The sequence below is a fragment of the Cnephaeus nilssonii genome, assembly GCF_951640355.1.
Source record: "Cnephaeus nilssonii genome assembly, chromosome: 2".
Lineage (NCBI taxonomy): Eukaryota > Metazoa > Chordata > Mammalia > Chiroptera > Vespertilionidae > Cnephaeus > Cnephaeus nilssonii.
Window position 1 is genome coordinate 56,339,450 of NC_137073.1, and position 15,218 is coordinate 56,354,667.

The 15,218-nt window shown below is 32.8% G+C and overlaps 1 protein-coding gene across 18 annotated transcripts in view; it reads right to left on the minus strand.

Annotated features, from left to right (window-relative positions):
* Positions 1–15,218, minus strand: part of PPIP5K2 (diphosphoinositol pentakisphosphate kinase 2) — an 80,049-nt gene that overhangs the window by 56,827 nt on the left and 8,004 nt on the right. For all 18 annotated transcript variants that reach the window (XM_079787095.1, XM_079787085.1, XM_079787101.1 and 15 more), the window contains exons 3-14: positions 14,685–14,880; positions 12,111–12,201; positions 10,789–10,874; positions 10,464–10,618; positions 9,233–9,334; positions 7,997–8,158; positions 5,918–6,039; positions 4,650–4,751; positions 3,954–4,040; positions 3,102–3,177; positions 2,909–3,018; positions 1,816–1,901 (exon numbers count right to left, since the gene is read on the minus strand). In XM_079787095.1, the coding sequence (XP_079643221.1) occupies positions 1,816–1,901; positions 2,909–3,018; positions 3,102–3,177; positions 3,954–4,040; positions 4,650–4,751; positions 5,918–6,039; positions 7,997–8,158; positions 9,233–9,334; positions 10,464–10,618; positions 10,789–10,874; positions 12,111–12,201; positions 14,685–14,880 (1,375 nt within the window). The remainder of the gene's footprint in view (positions 1–1,815; positions 1,902–2,908; positions 3,019–3,101; positions 3,178–3,953; positions 4,041–4,649; positions 4,752–5,917; positions 6,040–7,996; positions 8,159–9,232; positions 9,335–10,463; positions 10,619–10,788; positions 10,875–12,110; positions 12,202–14,684; positions 14,881–15,218) is intronic.

Below are 15,218 nucleotides of genomic sequence, written 5' to 3' on the forward strand. Positions count from 1 at the left end.
CATCTGAGGCTTGCCTGTGCCTCGGGCTGGCCCTGGTTACCTGAGTCTCAGGTGGCCCTGGGCAGCTGGGCAGCTGCCATACGAGGCTTGCCTGCGCCTTGGGCCTGCCCTGGATGGCTGGGCAGCTGACATCCGGGGCTTACCTGTGCCTCGGGCCGGCCCTGGGCAGCTGGGGGGCTGAGGGTGGGTCTGGCTGCACTGCGTGCCTGCCACCCGCCCTCAGTGGGACCGAAAGAACTGGGGGACTCTGGCAGGGCTGAGGCAATTGGGTGCTGCCATCTTGTGTCTATGGGTGCCGCCATCTTTGTGATGGTGTGACAGTCAATTTGCATATTCCCTCTTTATTAGATAGGATTATATTATAGGGCATCTGCATTTCTCCACAAAATGACTTTTCTAACCCCCTATCTAATAAAAGAATAATATGCAAATTAACTATCACACCCACAAGCCACGCCCACCAGCCAATCAGGAGTGATTATGCAAATTAACCCAAACAAGATGGCTGTGGCCATGGAGAGAGCAGGAGGGAGGCTTGGGTTTCCCTGACAATGGAGGAAGCCAAGCTTTCCGCACACCCTGGCCGGCCAAGGCCTTCACTTAAGGCTACAAAGTTTCAATTATAGAAGATAAATCCCAAGAAAAATGGTGGCAGCCACAGAACCGGAGAGAGCAGGCTAGGGTTGCCCCCGGCGATGGAGGAAGCCAAGCTTTCCACCTGCCCTGGCCGACCTAGGCCTCCACTCAAGGCTACAAAGTTTCAATTATAGAAGGTGAATAAACCCCAACAGAAATGGCTGCCGCCACGGAGTGAGCAGAAGGCTTGGCTCCATTCCAGGCTACAAAGTTTCAATTGTAGAAGATAAATATATCCCAGATACCAGGGCCTCCGCTTGGGTCACCGAGGGGCATGGCTGGCCTGCAAACCACCACAGACCCCTCGCCCAGGCCACCCCACGCCCCAAGGGAACCCCCACCTTGATCCAGGACACCCTTCAGGGCAAACCAGCTGGCCCCCACCCATGCACCAGGCCTCCATCCTATCTAATAAAAGAGTAATATGCAGATTGACCATCACTCCAACACACAAGATGGCTGCCCCCATGTGGTCAAAGATCCTGCCCCCATGTGGACACAAAATGGCCACCACAAGATGGCCAGCAGAGGAGGGCAGTTGGGAGGGACCAGGCCTGCAAGGGAGGGCAGTTGGGGGCGATCAAGCCTGCAGGGGAGGGCAGTTGGGAGGGACCAGGCCTGCAGAGGAGCGAAGTTGGGGGCAATCAAGCCTGCAGGACAGGGCAGTTAGGGGTGACCAGGCCGGCAGAGGAGGGAAGTTGGGGTCAAACAGGCTGGCAGAGGAGCAGTTAGACATCAATCAGGCTGCCAGGGCAGTGGTTTGGGGATGATCAGGCTGGCAGGCAGAAGTGGTTAGGGGCAATCAGGAAGGCAGGCAGGTGAGCAGTTGGGAGCCAGCAGTCCTGGATTGTGAGAGGGATGTCCGACTGCCGATTTAGGGCAGTCGAACATCCATCGAGCGGTCCCAGATTGGAGAGGGTGCAGGCTGGGCTGAGGAACACCCCCCCATGCACGAATTTTGTGCACTGGGCCTCTAGTTTAGTTATAAATAAATAAGTTTTCTGAAACAACCCCAGAGTAAAAGAGAAGTTCTATGAAGTTTTCAATATAATAAAATCTACCCTTTACTTAAAGGATAAAATCTACATTTTAGATAGAAAGCAGTTAACAAAACACCACTAAAAAGCAAACCAATCCTTACATATAATTAAAACACAATAGGCAGTAATAATGACACACCTTCCTCTTCACTAGATGTTTTAGGACAACCATGAGGGAGATAGGTTAATTGCACCTTACGATTTATTCCAGAAAAGTGGCCATACCTGAAAAATAAAATGGCAAGCAGAATGAATAATATTCAGTAAGTGTTCAATATGACCTCCTAGAAAACAACTAAATCCATCTATAGAAAAAACTAAACCTTATATTTATTGCCTCCTCTATTTGTAATTACCTTGTTGAATTCTTCAAAATATCCTAGTAGAAAATCTGTGGTAAAAGTAGTCATTCTAGCACCTTAAAAATGAAAATAGAGCCATGGCTGGTGTGGCTCAGTTGGTAGGAGCATCCTCCAGTACACTAAAAGGTTGAGAATTCGATTCCCAGTCAAGGCACATACCTGGGTTGCAGGTTTGCTCCTGGCCCGGTTGGGGCACTTGCAGCTTGCAGGAGGCAACCCATGAATGTTTCTCTCTCATATAGATATCTCTCTCTCTCTCTCTCTCTCTCTCTCTTTCTCTCTCCTTTCCTCCTCTCCAAAATTCAAGAAAATGTTCTCTGGTGAGGATTAAAAAAATAATAATAATACAAAAAAGTTTGTCTACAAAATTTAGACGATTTTGAAGAGATAACAGAGTATAGAAATATATTAAAACATAAATGTGTCTTAAAAAACAAAGGAAATAAATAAATAAATGAAATAAGATTGTAAGTGGTCAAAATTGTAAAGTTTATAATAGAAATACTGGTGGTACCTACTTCACTCGACAAAACATAGTTCAAAATTATTACATTTTGAAACAGCGCTGAATATGTTGTCAAGTTCGCAAAGTGAACTTCATACTAAGTAGTACTTCATAGAAGATCCAAATTTGATGTCCTCTTTTCATCTCCTCATTAAAATTAAAACTAAAACAATAAACTTCAATACAACATCTATTTTCTCACTGGTGAGAATAAAAATCTCAATAGGCTTTCACTAATTTCTCCTCAGCTACAGTGATAAAAATTAAAAATATCGAGCTGAAGGACATTAACAAGGAAAGTCACACATATTTTCAAAAGAACATTACAAGTCATCATCAAAATTAAGGGGTTCAAAGATACTCACATCTCTAACACAGTCTTAAGTTGTTCAAGTTTTGACTTGTTTTCTTCAATGTCAGAATCATTATTTTGCCCCAGTTCCATAAGAAGTTGCCGTGTAATATCCAGCACTTCCTGTGAAATAAATTAAGAATTACATTTTTATATAACTTTCCCATTAGCAACTTAAAACTCAACAAGAAATCAAATGCACTTGCCTGTAATTGTTTTGGCTTTTTGAGTTTTAATTTCCCAGATTTATATCCATCACACTTTTCAAAAAGATCAAAAAATCTTATAAAAAAGATAGAGCACTATTAGTCATTTGCAATAATTAATATTTTCATCATATACTTAAATCAATTATAATAAATAGTAGACATAGAACTATAATGATAACAAATCATAGATATGGGACTCAGGCTCTTTGGATTTCAAATACTGTGTCCTCTTTCCCTCTTCACTATATATACTATGTTGTTTCTTTACGTTGATTGATACACTTTTATATTTCCCTAACCCATATCAAACTAATAATCACTGGATTACGTGAAAAAGTTTCTCATGATAAAAACATGATTTTTTATATGATTATAAAACAAAATATCTGAAATATATGTTCTCTGAAGTCACAACACACACATATATACTTAAAAAATATGTTTCAGTACATATTTAATGGCTCAGGTTTCCCATGTCAAATACTAAATAGAAAAAAAACATAAACTTTCATCATACTAATTTTCTTCTAGAAGGTTGGGAGGTTAATGACTATCAGAGAGCAATAGAAGAGAATAATAAACCAAGATTAAATAGAACATATTTACAGCAATAAATGAAAACTAGGTCAGACTGAGGGTCATTTATGGATACTGCCACAATAATTTTCAGATGCTGATATATACAATTATTTTAAATGGATTCTTTTTGCAACCACAGGTTTAAATATTAATGGCCAATAAATAGTAGTAAACAGTTTTTCTATATGATGTAGTAATTGAAACAGCTAATCATCTATCAAAAATAATAAATTATCTTCTGAGTATTAAATTATCCCCCTTAAAACATACTTTTGATGCCTCACTTCCATTTTCATTTTTTGTTTTGGTGTTCGATCCCCATGACGAATGACAGCTATGACACATCTAAGTTCCATCCTAAAATTAAAACAAAAGAAATTCTCAATTTGTGTTAAATAAGTTTGGAAATATGGGTTTAAAAACAAAATTAAATACTTTTGTCATCCTCCCAGGACTTCTGAGAATATTTAATATGTTAATATAAGTCTCTAAGCTGTCAATGTGAACAATATGGTCAATTCACCTGAGTAATAGGTGAGTTTCAAGCAGTAACTTTCACTAGAATGTTATGAAACACTGGCAATATTCGTTCAATTAACTTAACTCAAAATATAACTTTATATTTTTTTCTTTACATGCTAAGCATGCCAAAGTTGCATGACCACTAACTATAAAAGTTTAAGTAATGCATCTGTTGTCAACTCCTTTATTTTTATGGTTTAATTAAACAGTTCTACAATTATTCGAGCATTTTGGGGGATTTTATTTATAACAATGTAAAACATTTTTAGTCCAGGAGAACCCCTGTAAAAGCATGTAATCTATTGCTCCATCTGCAAAGTGGACCATATGAAAATATGCCAAGTAAAATATCTAATAATCATTCAGAAATTTAATCTTTATTGAAATAGCACAGACTACTGGGGAAAACTGAAGGAATTTCTAAATGAAAATATTCAAACTTACATAGTTCCAGATGTAGTTGGTACAATTGGGATATCTTCAGCTTCTAAGGGTATTGACCAGGGGATATGAAATTGTGGAGCAAGCTCTCTCATCACAATATTGCTTTGAGAAAAGTAAAATAAATAAATAAATAAAAATAAAATAAAAAGTAGTTCATTTTAAGACAAAAAATAGAGAATCATAGGAGTTAAAGTCTAACTATCTAGTGATTATTGTGACAACAGCACATAAGTAACCCAAAGAATCAATCCTGATCAAGAAAAATTAGACAAACAGTTCTAAACTGGTGTATCAGAACACACTAATGGGATGCCATAAATTTAAAAGTATTTACTTATATACCTTAGTTTTAAAAATGTAAGTCACATTATATTCAAGTAATTCACTATAACTGTATCACATCTACTTTACAAAGGTTCTAAAACCGAAGATGATCTCTTCTGTATGGTCACTAATCAATTCTTACTAATGTATTGATCACATATAAGCTATTTTAAATACCATTGCCTATTTTTAACAAATTTCTATCATATTGCTAAAAGGGTTAACAAACGTGTTTAAGTAATTAAAAAATACTTTTGGTTTTGTTTTAGTTTAGCATTTATTCATGCTAAAATTTAGTAAGTTCCCAAATTTCACTTTAAGGATAAGTTCACAAACCTTTGAAATATACAATAAAAGCTAATTGCAATTATTAAAATGCATTTTAAAGTGTAAGTTTCTTATGGCTTTGTCATATATACTTTAAAATGGTTTAGAGATAGCTCTTGTTTTGTAAGTCTTTTAAATCAGGGTATAAGATAACAGGTTAAAGAATATAAAGATGGCATTTCTGTAAGCAATAATTTCTTACATTCAGTTGATAATCTCATAAGAAAGATCTTTAAGTAACATGTTTTTAAAAAGTAGTATTATTCAAAACAATCCTAAATTCCAAATATTTCTATTTCACTCTGGTTATTTACTTCATGAATGTTAATTTTGTGCCATATAAGAGAATGAAACCACAGCATTTCTAAATCTATGAAGTTAAAAAACCTTTAAGCCTTTATCTACACTGGTCATAAATTAATCTATCTTTGATAACTCAAATTTTAAGTCATGATTTGGCATGGTCTTTGGGGTTGTCATTTTATAAACACTGGTTTTTACAGTGCTAACAAAATCCTAATCATTTGATGTTGATAATTATTTAGTTTCTGTATAACTAGCATGTATTGGCTGTAATAAAGGTAAAGAAGAAGAAATATAAAGAAAAAAATTCATACCCAAGTATTTTTGCACAATCATCATAATACTTCATGGAATTTTTCACAAAACTGAAGCCATTGACATCACAGACATAGGACTGTCCATTGGCTCGCAATAAATCAAAGCCACAAACTGTTTGCTATTTAAAATAAATTATAAAATTTAAAGTTCCATTTGAATTAATATTCACAATTTCCCAGGCTTGTTAGAACATATCAAATTATATAAATGCCAAAAAGTGTATTATTGTTTACTAGCTTACTTTATAATAAGTAAAAAAAAATGATATTACTTAACTGCACTACCCTGAAAATATATAACACATGCCATATAATCATTATTATAAAGTAGATGTAGAACAATAATGTTTAAGGGACTAAGGAGACCAAAAAAATTATACTTTTTAATCCAGTTCTCAAGTAACATTTCTTTAAAAAACAAAAGTAAAAACATATAAAGGCTTTGATAAATTTTGTGCTAGCAGAAATGACATCACTTTAATCCAAAAAGAAAAAAAAAGAAAAAACAATTTTGAAGAAATATCGCAAAAGAAATGTCAAATTATCCCTATGAATCTTTCAAACCCTGACAAGCACATACTTGTGAGTATCCAAAATAAATTTACTTTATTTGGGAGAACAAAACAGTTGAAAGGTATGCATTTCCTGTTCAAGCTCTAGGAATTTTCCTAGCTTTTATTTTATACTAGAGGCCCAGTGCATGATTTAATCATGCACCTGGTGCACCAGCGGGCTGGCTGTCCGCCGGTGCACCAGGCCTTCCGAAAGCCTCCAGCGCAGCCATGGCACAGACGCTGAGCTCGCGACGCCAGTGGCGCCGCGAGCTCAGCGTCCTGCTGGCCCAATCAGCTACCCCGGCCACCCTGAGTCCCGCCCCCTGCGCCTCCTGCTGGCCCAATCGTGGGCGTAGCGGAGTGATGGTAATTTACATATTACCATTTTATTATGTAGGATTCAAATCATCACATATTAGCATAATGTGACGTTAAGTCATGGCTTTTGAAATCTTAGTATTACAAGTTAAAATGATTTAAATATAGTTAGTAAAACGTATTTATAGGCTAATATTCCTTCCATAAAAGAGACCTCAAATTATTAATAAAGAATTTACTTATTATTTACTATCCAATACACACTCATCTTCAAGTTATATTTCCAAGGCAAGTCTTCAAAAATGTAGCTTTTGAAGTTATTAGACACAAGTTGTAAAACTTCTATTTAAATCTTTATAGTAGATTTAGTACACCCTAGCTGGTTTGGCTCAGTGTCGCACATCAGCCCATGGACTAAAAGGCACATATCTCAGTGGCAGGCTCAATTCCCAGCTCTGGTTGGGCATGTGTGGGAGGCAATCAATCGATGTGTCTCTCTCACATCAATGTTTCTCTCTATCTCTTCCCCTCCTTTTACTCACTCTAAAGAAATCAATGGAAAAATATCCTAGGGTGAGGATTAATAAAAAATATAAAAAGAATAATAAAAGTATATTTCCATTAACATAATAATAACAAAAATATTAACAGTAGTAAAAGCCTAACAATATAGATTGAGGGATGTAGTCAAATATTGGAAGTAAAAAGTTTTCTTTAAGAAATATATTTGTATCGCTTTCATGAACATACTTTATTAGATACAATAGGCTAACAGATTGGTTGTCAAGGCTAGAATACTGAGGACCTCTGTTACTCGACAACAACAAAAATTATCAATTCTATGAGTAAATAACACTTACAACCTATTTTGTTTTTAGTATGTTAAATAATAACCCTAAACACTGGTTAACTCTAGTGTTTTGAGGTTTTTTCCCCATAATTTTAATTTCTGAATAAACTGACAAAGTTCCCTTTTATGTAATACAGAAATACAGAAAAACAAAGGCCTTCATTTATTATGTATTTTTATTTTTTGGCACTACAAGAATCCCTTGAAGAGTACATAAATTGTTCAGATATATCACTTCTTTTTTCTCCGCTTATTCTCCAATTATAAGCCCAAACAACAGTTATTTTACTAAAAAAATAAAATAAAATTAGAATTCCTTTTACATAGGTCTATATGGGCTGTATAACATCTTACCTTAAATGCAAGGCAAACTTTCCAAGCAATTAATTTTTCTCGTGCATTGAGAATAACAGGGTATCTTACTTCTTTTCCTTCACTGTCTCGTTCCACCTTGCCATCAAGTGCTGGAGATTTTCGAGCTTCAGCATGGGCATAATCTGGACCCACTGTATAAACCTTTCATGAATGTTAAAGTATATATTTTATTAAAATATAAAAAATATTTGTCTCCAGATTAGGCTTTCACACATCTTTTTATTTACATGTCAATTTTTTTAATATGTTGGAAGAGGTTATAAATAATTAATTATATGGCAAAACTTGTAAAGTGAAGTTCAATTCTCTAGAAAAAAATTATACTGAGCATTATGAGGGAATACGGGGATGTAAATGATGTGATTTTTCTTAAAATATTTTAGTTTAACAAAAAGAGAGATACAAATAACAAAAAAGCATTATAGAAGTAACTGCCAAAGATGATTTAAAAAAGGGGGAAAGTGAGGGAGAGCATAAATTTGAAGGCAGACAAGAGAGGGAACGGCATTCTAAGCAAAGGTAAACACAGATAGAGGGCAGAGGCAAGAAATAGCACAAGGTATTCAGGTAAGAGTAAGTTATTTGGTCTGGTTTATACCCTAAGAAATAAGGTTCATAGGACCGACAGCAGACAAACTATGAAATAAATATCTTGTATGCCAGTTTTATGAACCTGATAATTATCCTATGGTCAATGAGGATCCACAAGAGAATTTTTAAGGAGAGGTTCATGATCAGATTTAATAAAGAACACTCTGGTTAGACAGACTGACAAAAAGTAAAGCAATTTAGATTTGTCTATAATTTTATCTTTGCCAGCAGAAATCACACATTTTTATAACACATTACAGTTGTTGCATATCTCAAAACATCATTTACGCTGATCAGTGATGGCTATTAGACCCACTATATTTTATTACTTAATGTCCTTTTAAAGAAGCTTACATATTATTATATCACAAAGTTGGTTTTTAAAAATTTTATTTCAATAAAATTTATCTCATTTTTTAATCTTATATGTTTTATTTTAAGCATTTAAAAACATTATTCTATAAAATTTATTTTTTAAAAGGGTCTATAGGCTTCAGACTTCCAAAGGCTTTCACAGTACAAAACAGATAAAGAATAGACATTGCTAATTAAAGGGTGCTCTATTTTATGATATCACTGGTAAACTCTAAATACAAAATTAAAATATACTTTAATCAACCCTACCTTAACATCAGTACCATCTGTGGGCATAAACTCTTCATATATATATGAGCCCGTTTTTCGTACATTGCTTTCTGGGGAATAAACACTACTTCTACTGCCAATCTGAAAACAAAATATGTCCATCAGCATAAAAACTAAATTCTCCTCCTCATTTTTATAATATAACCCTTTAGCATCTATTTCCATCTTAGACAAAAATAATTTGTTTTAATCCACAAATATTTAACAACACTGTGCAGCTGATACTATATTTTCTGCTGCATTTGTAATTTACATGTAAGTTAAACAGCATTAAAAAATACAATGAACCCTAAGAATAATGTTTCTAAGATCCAACCATGTTGTTGCATGTAACTCTAGTTCATTCATTTTTACTACTACAGAATTTTTCACCATATAAATATACTGTAATTTATTCATTCTCCTATCAATGTGTATTTGAGTTGTTTCAAAGCTTTTCCTACTAGAACAACATTACTTTAAACATTCTTCAAACTGTCTCTCTGGCACATGTGTGCAAGAGTGTTTCTAAAATATATATTAGAAATGGAATTGCTAGGTGAGACTATGCCCATATTCAACTTACAAAACTAACGTCAAAATCTTATCTCTCCAGCAATGTATGTGAGTTCCCACTACTCTACATGCTTGTCTATACTTGATTTTGTTAGACTTTTTAATATTTGCCACCCTAGTGGATATAAAATAGTATCATTGTGTCTTTACTTTGCACATCCATGACTATTTATGTGTATGTGGGCTTGTTTTCCAACTACTTCCATCTTTTTTTATCTTTGCCAATACAAAGTAACTCAATATCATTATCTTTTATTACTGACTTGCATTTATTTTATTATGGGTGCAATTTTGAGCATACTCGCAGGTATATAAAACTTATTTGTATTACTTTTTCTATGAACTATCCATTTTGGGGCTGCTGATATTTTCTAAAATACTGCTGATATTTACCGAAATTTTTCATATGACAGATATGTAAATGAAAGGTAGAAAGAAAGCAAGCAACTTCTTGACATTCTGTAGGTAGAAATTTTGCATAAGCAACATTAACTAAAATGATGCCTTGTTTTTCTAACATAGTATATTAGTTTTAATAATTTATATCTAAATGATACATTCTTAATCATAGTTTTAACAAATAATTGATTACTTTTAGTAAAATTTATACAACAATGTATAAAGAACAGTCTTCACTAGGATAACAAAGGTTTACCTTTCGAAAAAGTCTTTGACTTCCACCACCAGCAGATGTTGGATAATAAATGTAAACATTGTGATCTTCTGCACTAACTGGCTTCTCTACAAATGGCTTTTGAAAAACTTCCCCATTTACTTCTACATGATCTTCCCCTTCAATCAGGCTGCATTCTATAAATCAAACATAATAGCAAGAAAAATTAAAGTACTAATTTGATTTTACTTTAAAACACTTATGCAAACAACATATACCAACACATGATATATGGCTTTAGGAACTATAGTTCTTCAAAATATGTTGAAAGATAGAAGATAGCTTGTTTAAAATTTCTTACTTTTACCTTTGGGATTATTTGGATCACGGTTCAAAATTGCATAACGAGGAAGTAAAATACCTTCAGCCTGAAGAATACTATATACTTCTCTCCTGAAGAAAAAGGAAAACAAACATCCTTATTGTTTTATAGTTGTTTCATGAGTATATCATTGTACTCTTCATAAGTATATTATTACTGTTCTACCACTAAAAAAGAAATGTATATTAAGTCTCTTTATTTTTTAAATAAAGAAATGTCATTTAAAATATTAAAAAATGTATTCAGCAATTAGAACAAAAAATGTATGCATAATACATTATGTGGCATATTAAAATACTAACTTTTAAATTAAGAATGTAAATGTATAAAAAGAAATGGTTAAAGTTGCTACATTGCAATGACAGAATATTACCGAACCATTAAATCTTTACACTCTACATAAATTTAATAACATGGGAAAATGTTTACAGTACAAGAGAACAGTGATCCTAATTTTGTAAAATATGAGTGTCGGTATATATCACTTTCTATATGAACAAATATGGTAGATGTAGTGGTAGGGTTAAATGTCTTTCTTTATGCTTCTGTTTTCCAAACTTTTAAAAATGAATATGCATTTGTATATGTACATATATTTATAATACATAAACATGCATTAATATGTAAACCTAAGAAAAATGTTTAAAAATTTTAGATATTAATAATGTTACTATCTGAAAGAATAGTAAAAAACAAAAATAGAAAAACAAATAAACTATAGGGTCATATACTTTATAAAACCCTTTCATATATATAATCTTATATTGTAATGCTAACACAAAAGAAAACAGAATGCTAGTAAAATTATAAGGGTAGCCTTTAGACTAAAATATCAATTAAATGAAATACATTCATATTTTACCATTTCTCTTAGAAATCCATGCTTTTGGCCTGTTAAATTTTAAGATATATAGTGAAATGTTTTTCAAATGGTTATACTTTACCATTAAAAATAATCTAATTATAATGAGTAAAGCCCTAATTTCCTCATCAGTCACATGTTTAAGTAATTGTTCATCATTTTCAATGGTTTGGTAGGCTTTGGAAATTAAACAAACCTGGTATAAGTCCTTGCCCCACTACTTGTGGAACTAGTAACTTTAGGCAAATTTACCGTATTGATATGCTTAGATCTCAAGTTTCTTCATCCATAAAACTGGGTATGAATACCTACTTCCAAGTATTATTTCAAGGATACCACAAATTAAAGTATATGAAAACACCTGATCCCATGTCTGCTTACAGTAGATACTAAATTGAAGTTAATTTTCCTTCCCTTAATTCAACCAACTTCACCACTCACTCACCTATCTTGTATGAGATACTGCATATTCAAGTCATTGATTACAAATGGATTCCTGAGTTTTGCATAGGCAACTGCTTTGTCCAGTGGAAATCCTAAGAACACATATCATTAACATATTCTGTACAATGTTAAGATAAGCTGAGATCTATAACTTTATTGACTTAAATTTAAGCCACTTCCCATCAAAGTTGAATTTCATTATGCATATTACTACTTTCTTTATAGGTGTGGAATAATAAACACATAAAACTTGATTTGACATGTACTATTAAATAAACTTTATTTTTTCGTAGTTAATTTGATTGATAAGGCATAGCAAGACAGTGATTATATAACCAAATTTAGAACACTGACATGTTAGTCACTGCTTGATTATTTAAAGTCACCTGATAAAGGTAAGATTACCTCATAAACAAATAGAAATCTCTATATAAATAAGAATATCACAGTCACCTGGTGATTTTTTTAAAAAATATATACATGATTCCTCTTCTCACTTAAAATATTTTGATGCTTATATATATATATATATATATATATATATATATATAAATTAGCTGACAGTTCAAAGAACATATACATCTTTAAAAATAGCAGCAAAACAAAAATTAATTCACAAGCAACAGATATATGCTCAAAATATAAAATACAAGAGCAGAATAACACTTGCTGCTACTACTAGGTCAGTGTTAAAATATCAGCTATTAACTCCCTAAACTTTCTAGACTGGAATAACTAATTATATTGAAAACAAATCAAATGGCAAATATAGTCTTTAAAAATCTAAAAAGTTTTAATGATTATATGTCACTCTTTGTATTGACAGTAGAAGCCTATAATTTTATCCATCAATTCACATTATTAAGAGAGGCAGTCTACTTTGAGGTTAAGAGCATAAACTGGGGTTCAAATCCTGGTTCCACCTTTCACTAGCTATGTGATCTTGGGCAAAAATTTTTTAAAACATCTCTAGGCCTCTGATTCCTGGCTGTAAATGGGTATTACACCAGTCTTACCTAGTAGGGTTTCTGAGGAATTAAATAAAAGTGTATATAAAATACTTAAAACAATACCTGGCACAGCAAGTACTCAATAAATGTTAACTGTTATTATTTCTTAAGTGACAATATTTTAATGGATATTTTATCTAAGGAAATGGGTAAAAATCAGCAAGCATGCATAACTTTAGCATTAACTATATTATACCCGTGAAGACCTGTAGGAAAGAAGTATTAAAGCATACGGAAGGTAAAAATAAAACAAAATGCTACAGTCAATTAAGGAAGATTTATTCCAAAATTACTCTTAGTTTTTAAAATTTAAATAGAAATACTCTATACCAAGAATCACATGACCACAAGTTACAAACCCTTTTATGGAGACTCTCAGAATTCTTCACTTGTAAAGATGTCTCAATGTCTCTAATTTGAAGGCTCCTAACAGAATTGAGCAACAGTCAACCCCCTGCTTTTGTTGTTGTTAAGAGGAACTTTTTCCTCACCAAAAGACAGCATATGGGATATGACCTTAGATAGCACCTACTTTTTATAGGCAAATAGGTTTTGTAGAAAGAACCATGTGGTAGTAGGAGAAGAACACCTTACCCTCAGGGATAAGCAAATTTTAAGGTTCTCTGAAATGATGTACTTCAGTTTATAAAGGAGACCAGGGCCTTGGCTTCTCTAGAATAAAAATCAATATAGGCTGTGGAAGCACAAAAGGTCTGAACCATGGTCCATCTCCATCTTGCTGAAGGAGATGCTTCTTGAACACTAACTAAAGTGAGAGTTTAATACAGCTGGGGACTACATATTTGGTAACAAGAAGCATATATTATAAATATATTATAAGTGAGTACATATCTCCTATAATTCTTAGTGAGAAATTCACTTAATTCACAGTCTTAGGTTATAAATTTTCAGACATACATTTAACAATAATTTTGCTTATTAGACTTATCATGAAGAACTACTTTACTAAGAAGTAAAACTTAAGCTTAATGATATTTCAGTTTGATTTATAGAAGTAAAACCTAATATTAAAATTTTAAGTTCTTAAGAAATAAAGTATGAATATATATATATATGAGAAATAACAGATCATTTCCTATCTGGCGAAAGCATAAGGGATTAAAATGTTAAATAATTCAAAAATTTATCCTAAAAAACTTAGAGGACTTCATCAAAACCTTACTTTTAATAGTGAACACTGGAAACCATGTAATTGTTAGGATATTGGTTAAATATGCTATTGTACTTCCACACAATGACACACTAGAAAAGAATTAAAAATCAGGTTTTTAAAGAATGATATGGAGAAAAAAAAACTTCTGATATAACTAGTGAAAAAGTTAAACATAAAATTACATATACACTATAATACTAAATATATTTCTAAAAATACACACACAAAAAAAGGCTGGAAAGAAATATGTAAAAATGTTTATATCACTTATCTGTGAGAGTAGATAAGTTTAATTTTATTTTTCTAATTTATCTAATATTCTACAATTAACATGTATTAGTTTTACAATCAGAGATGATAAAAGGGGGTTTCCATCCCCATTCTTTAATACCTTTAGAATGGAAAGAAATAAGACAATCACATAAAGGCCAGTTTTCCACTGGTTCATTCAAAATAACTTCCTCTTCAAATACTATTACTGTAATATATTTAAATAAGGAGATCCTTTCAAGAATTTCCTTCATTGGTTTTGATTTGGATTTCTTTGCCATGGAACATATTCCAACCACAATCTGCCTTTCCGGTGGCTAAAACAGAAAAGAAACAAAAAAATCAGGTTGACTTAATAAAAACTCCAAAGTACAGCTATCTTAAATCTTTCTCAGAAGTAGATGAGGCTTGTGATGAATTAATAAAAAATGACACATTAACCAAAAAAGGCATTTTTCAAAATTATATCATTGTCATAACACATATTAACAAAATAATAGTTTTCTACAAAGCTCTGCAAAAAAATTTAAAATAAACTTTCAGAACATTGTTACTAGTTTCTTTCAAATTTTAAACTTAAACAAATTCTCCTTTAATTGTCCCTAATATTTACCTTCTTCACCCCACAAAGGGGCAAATAAAAGACAAACCCTAT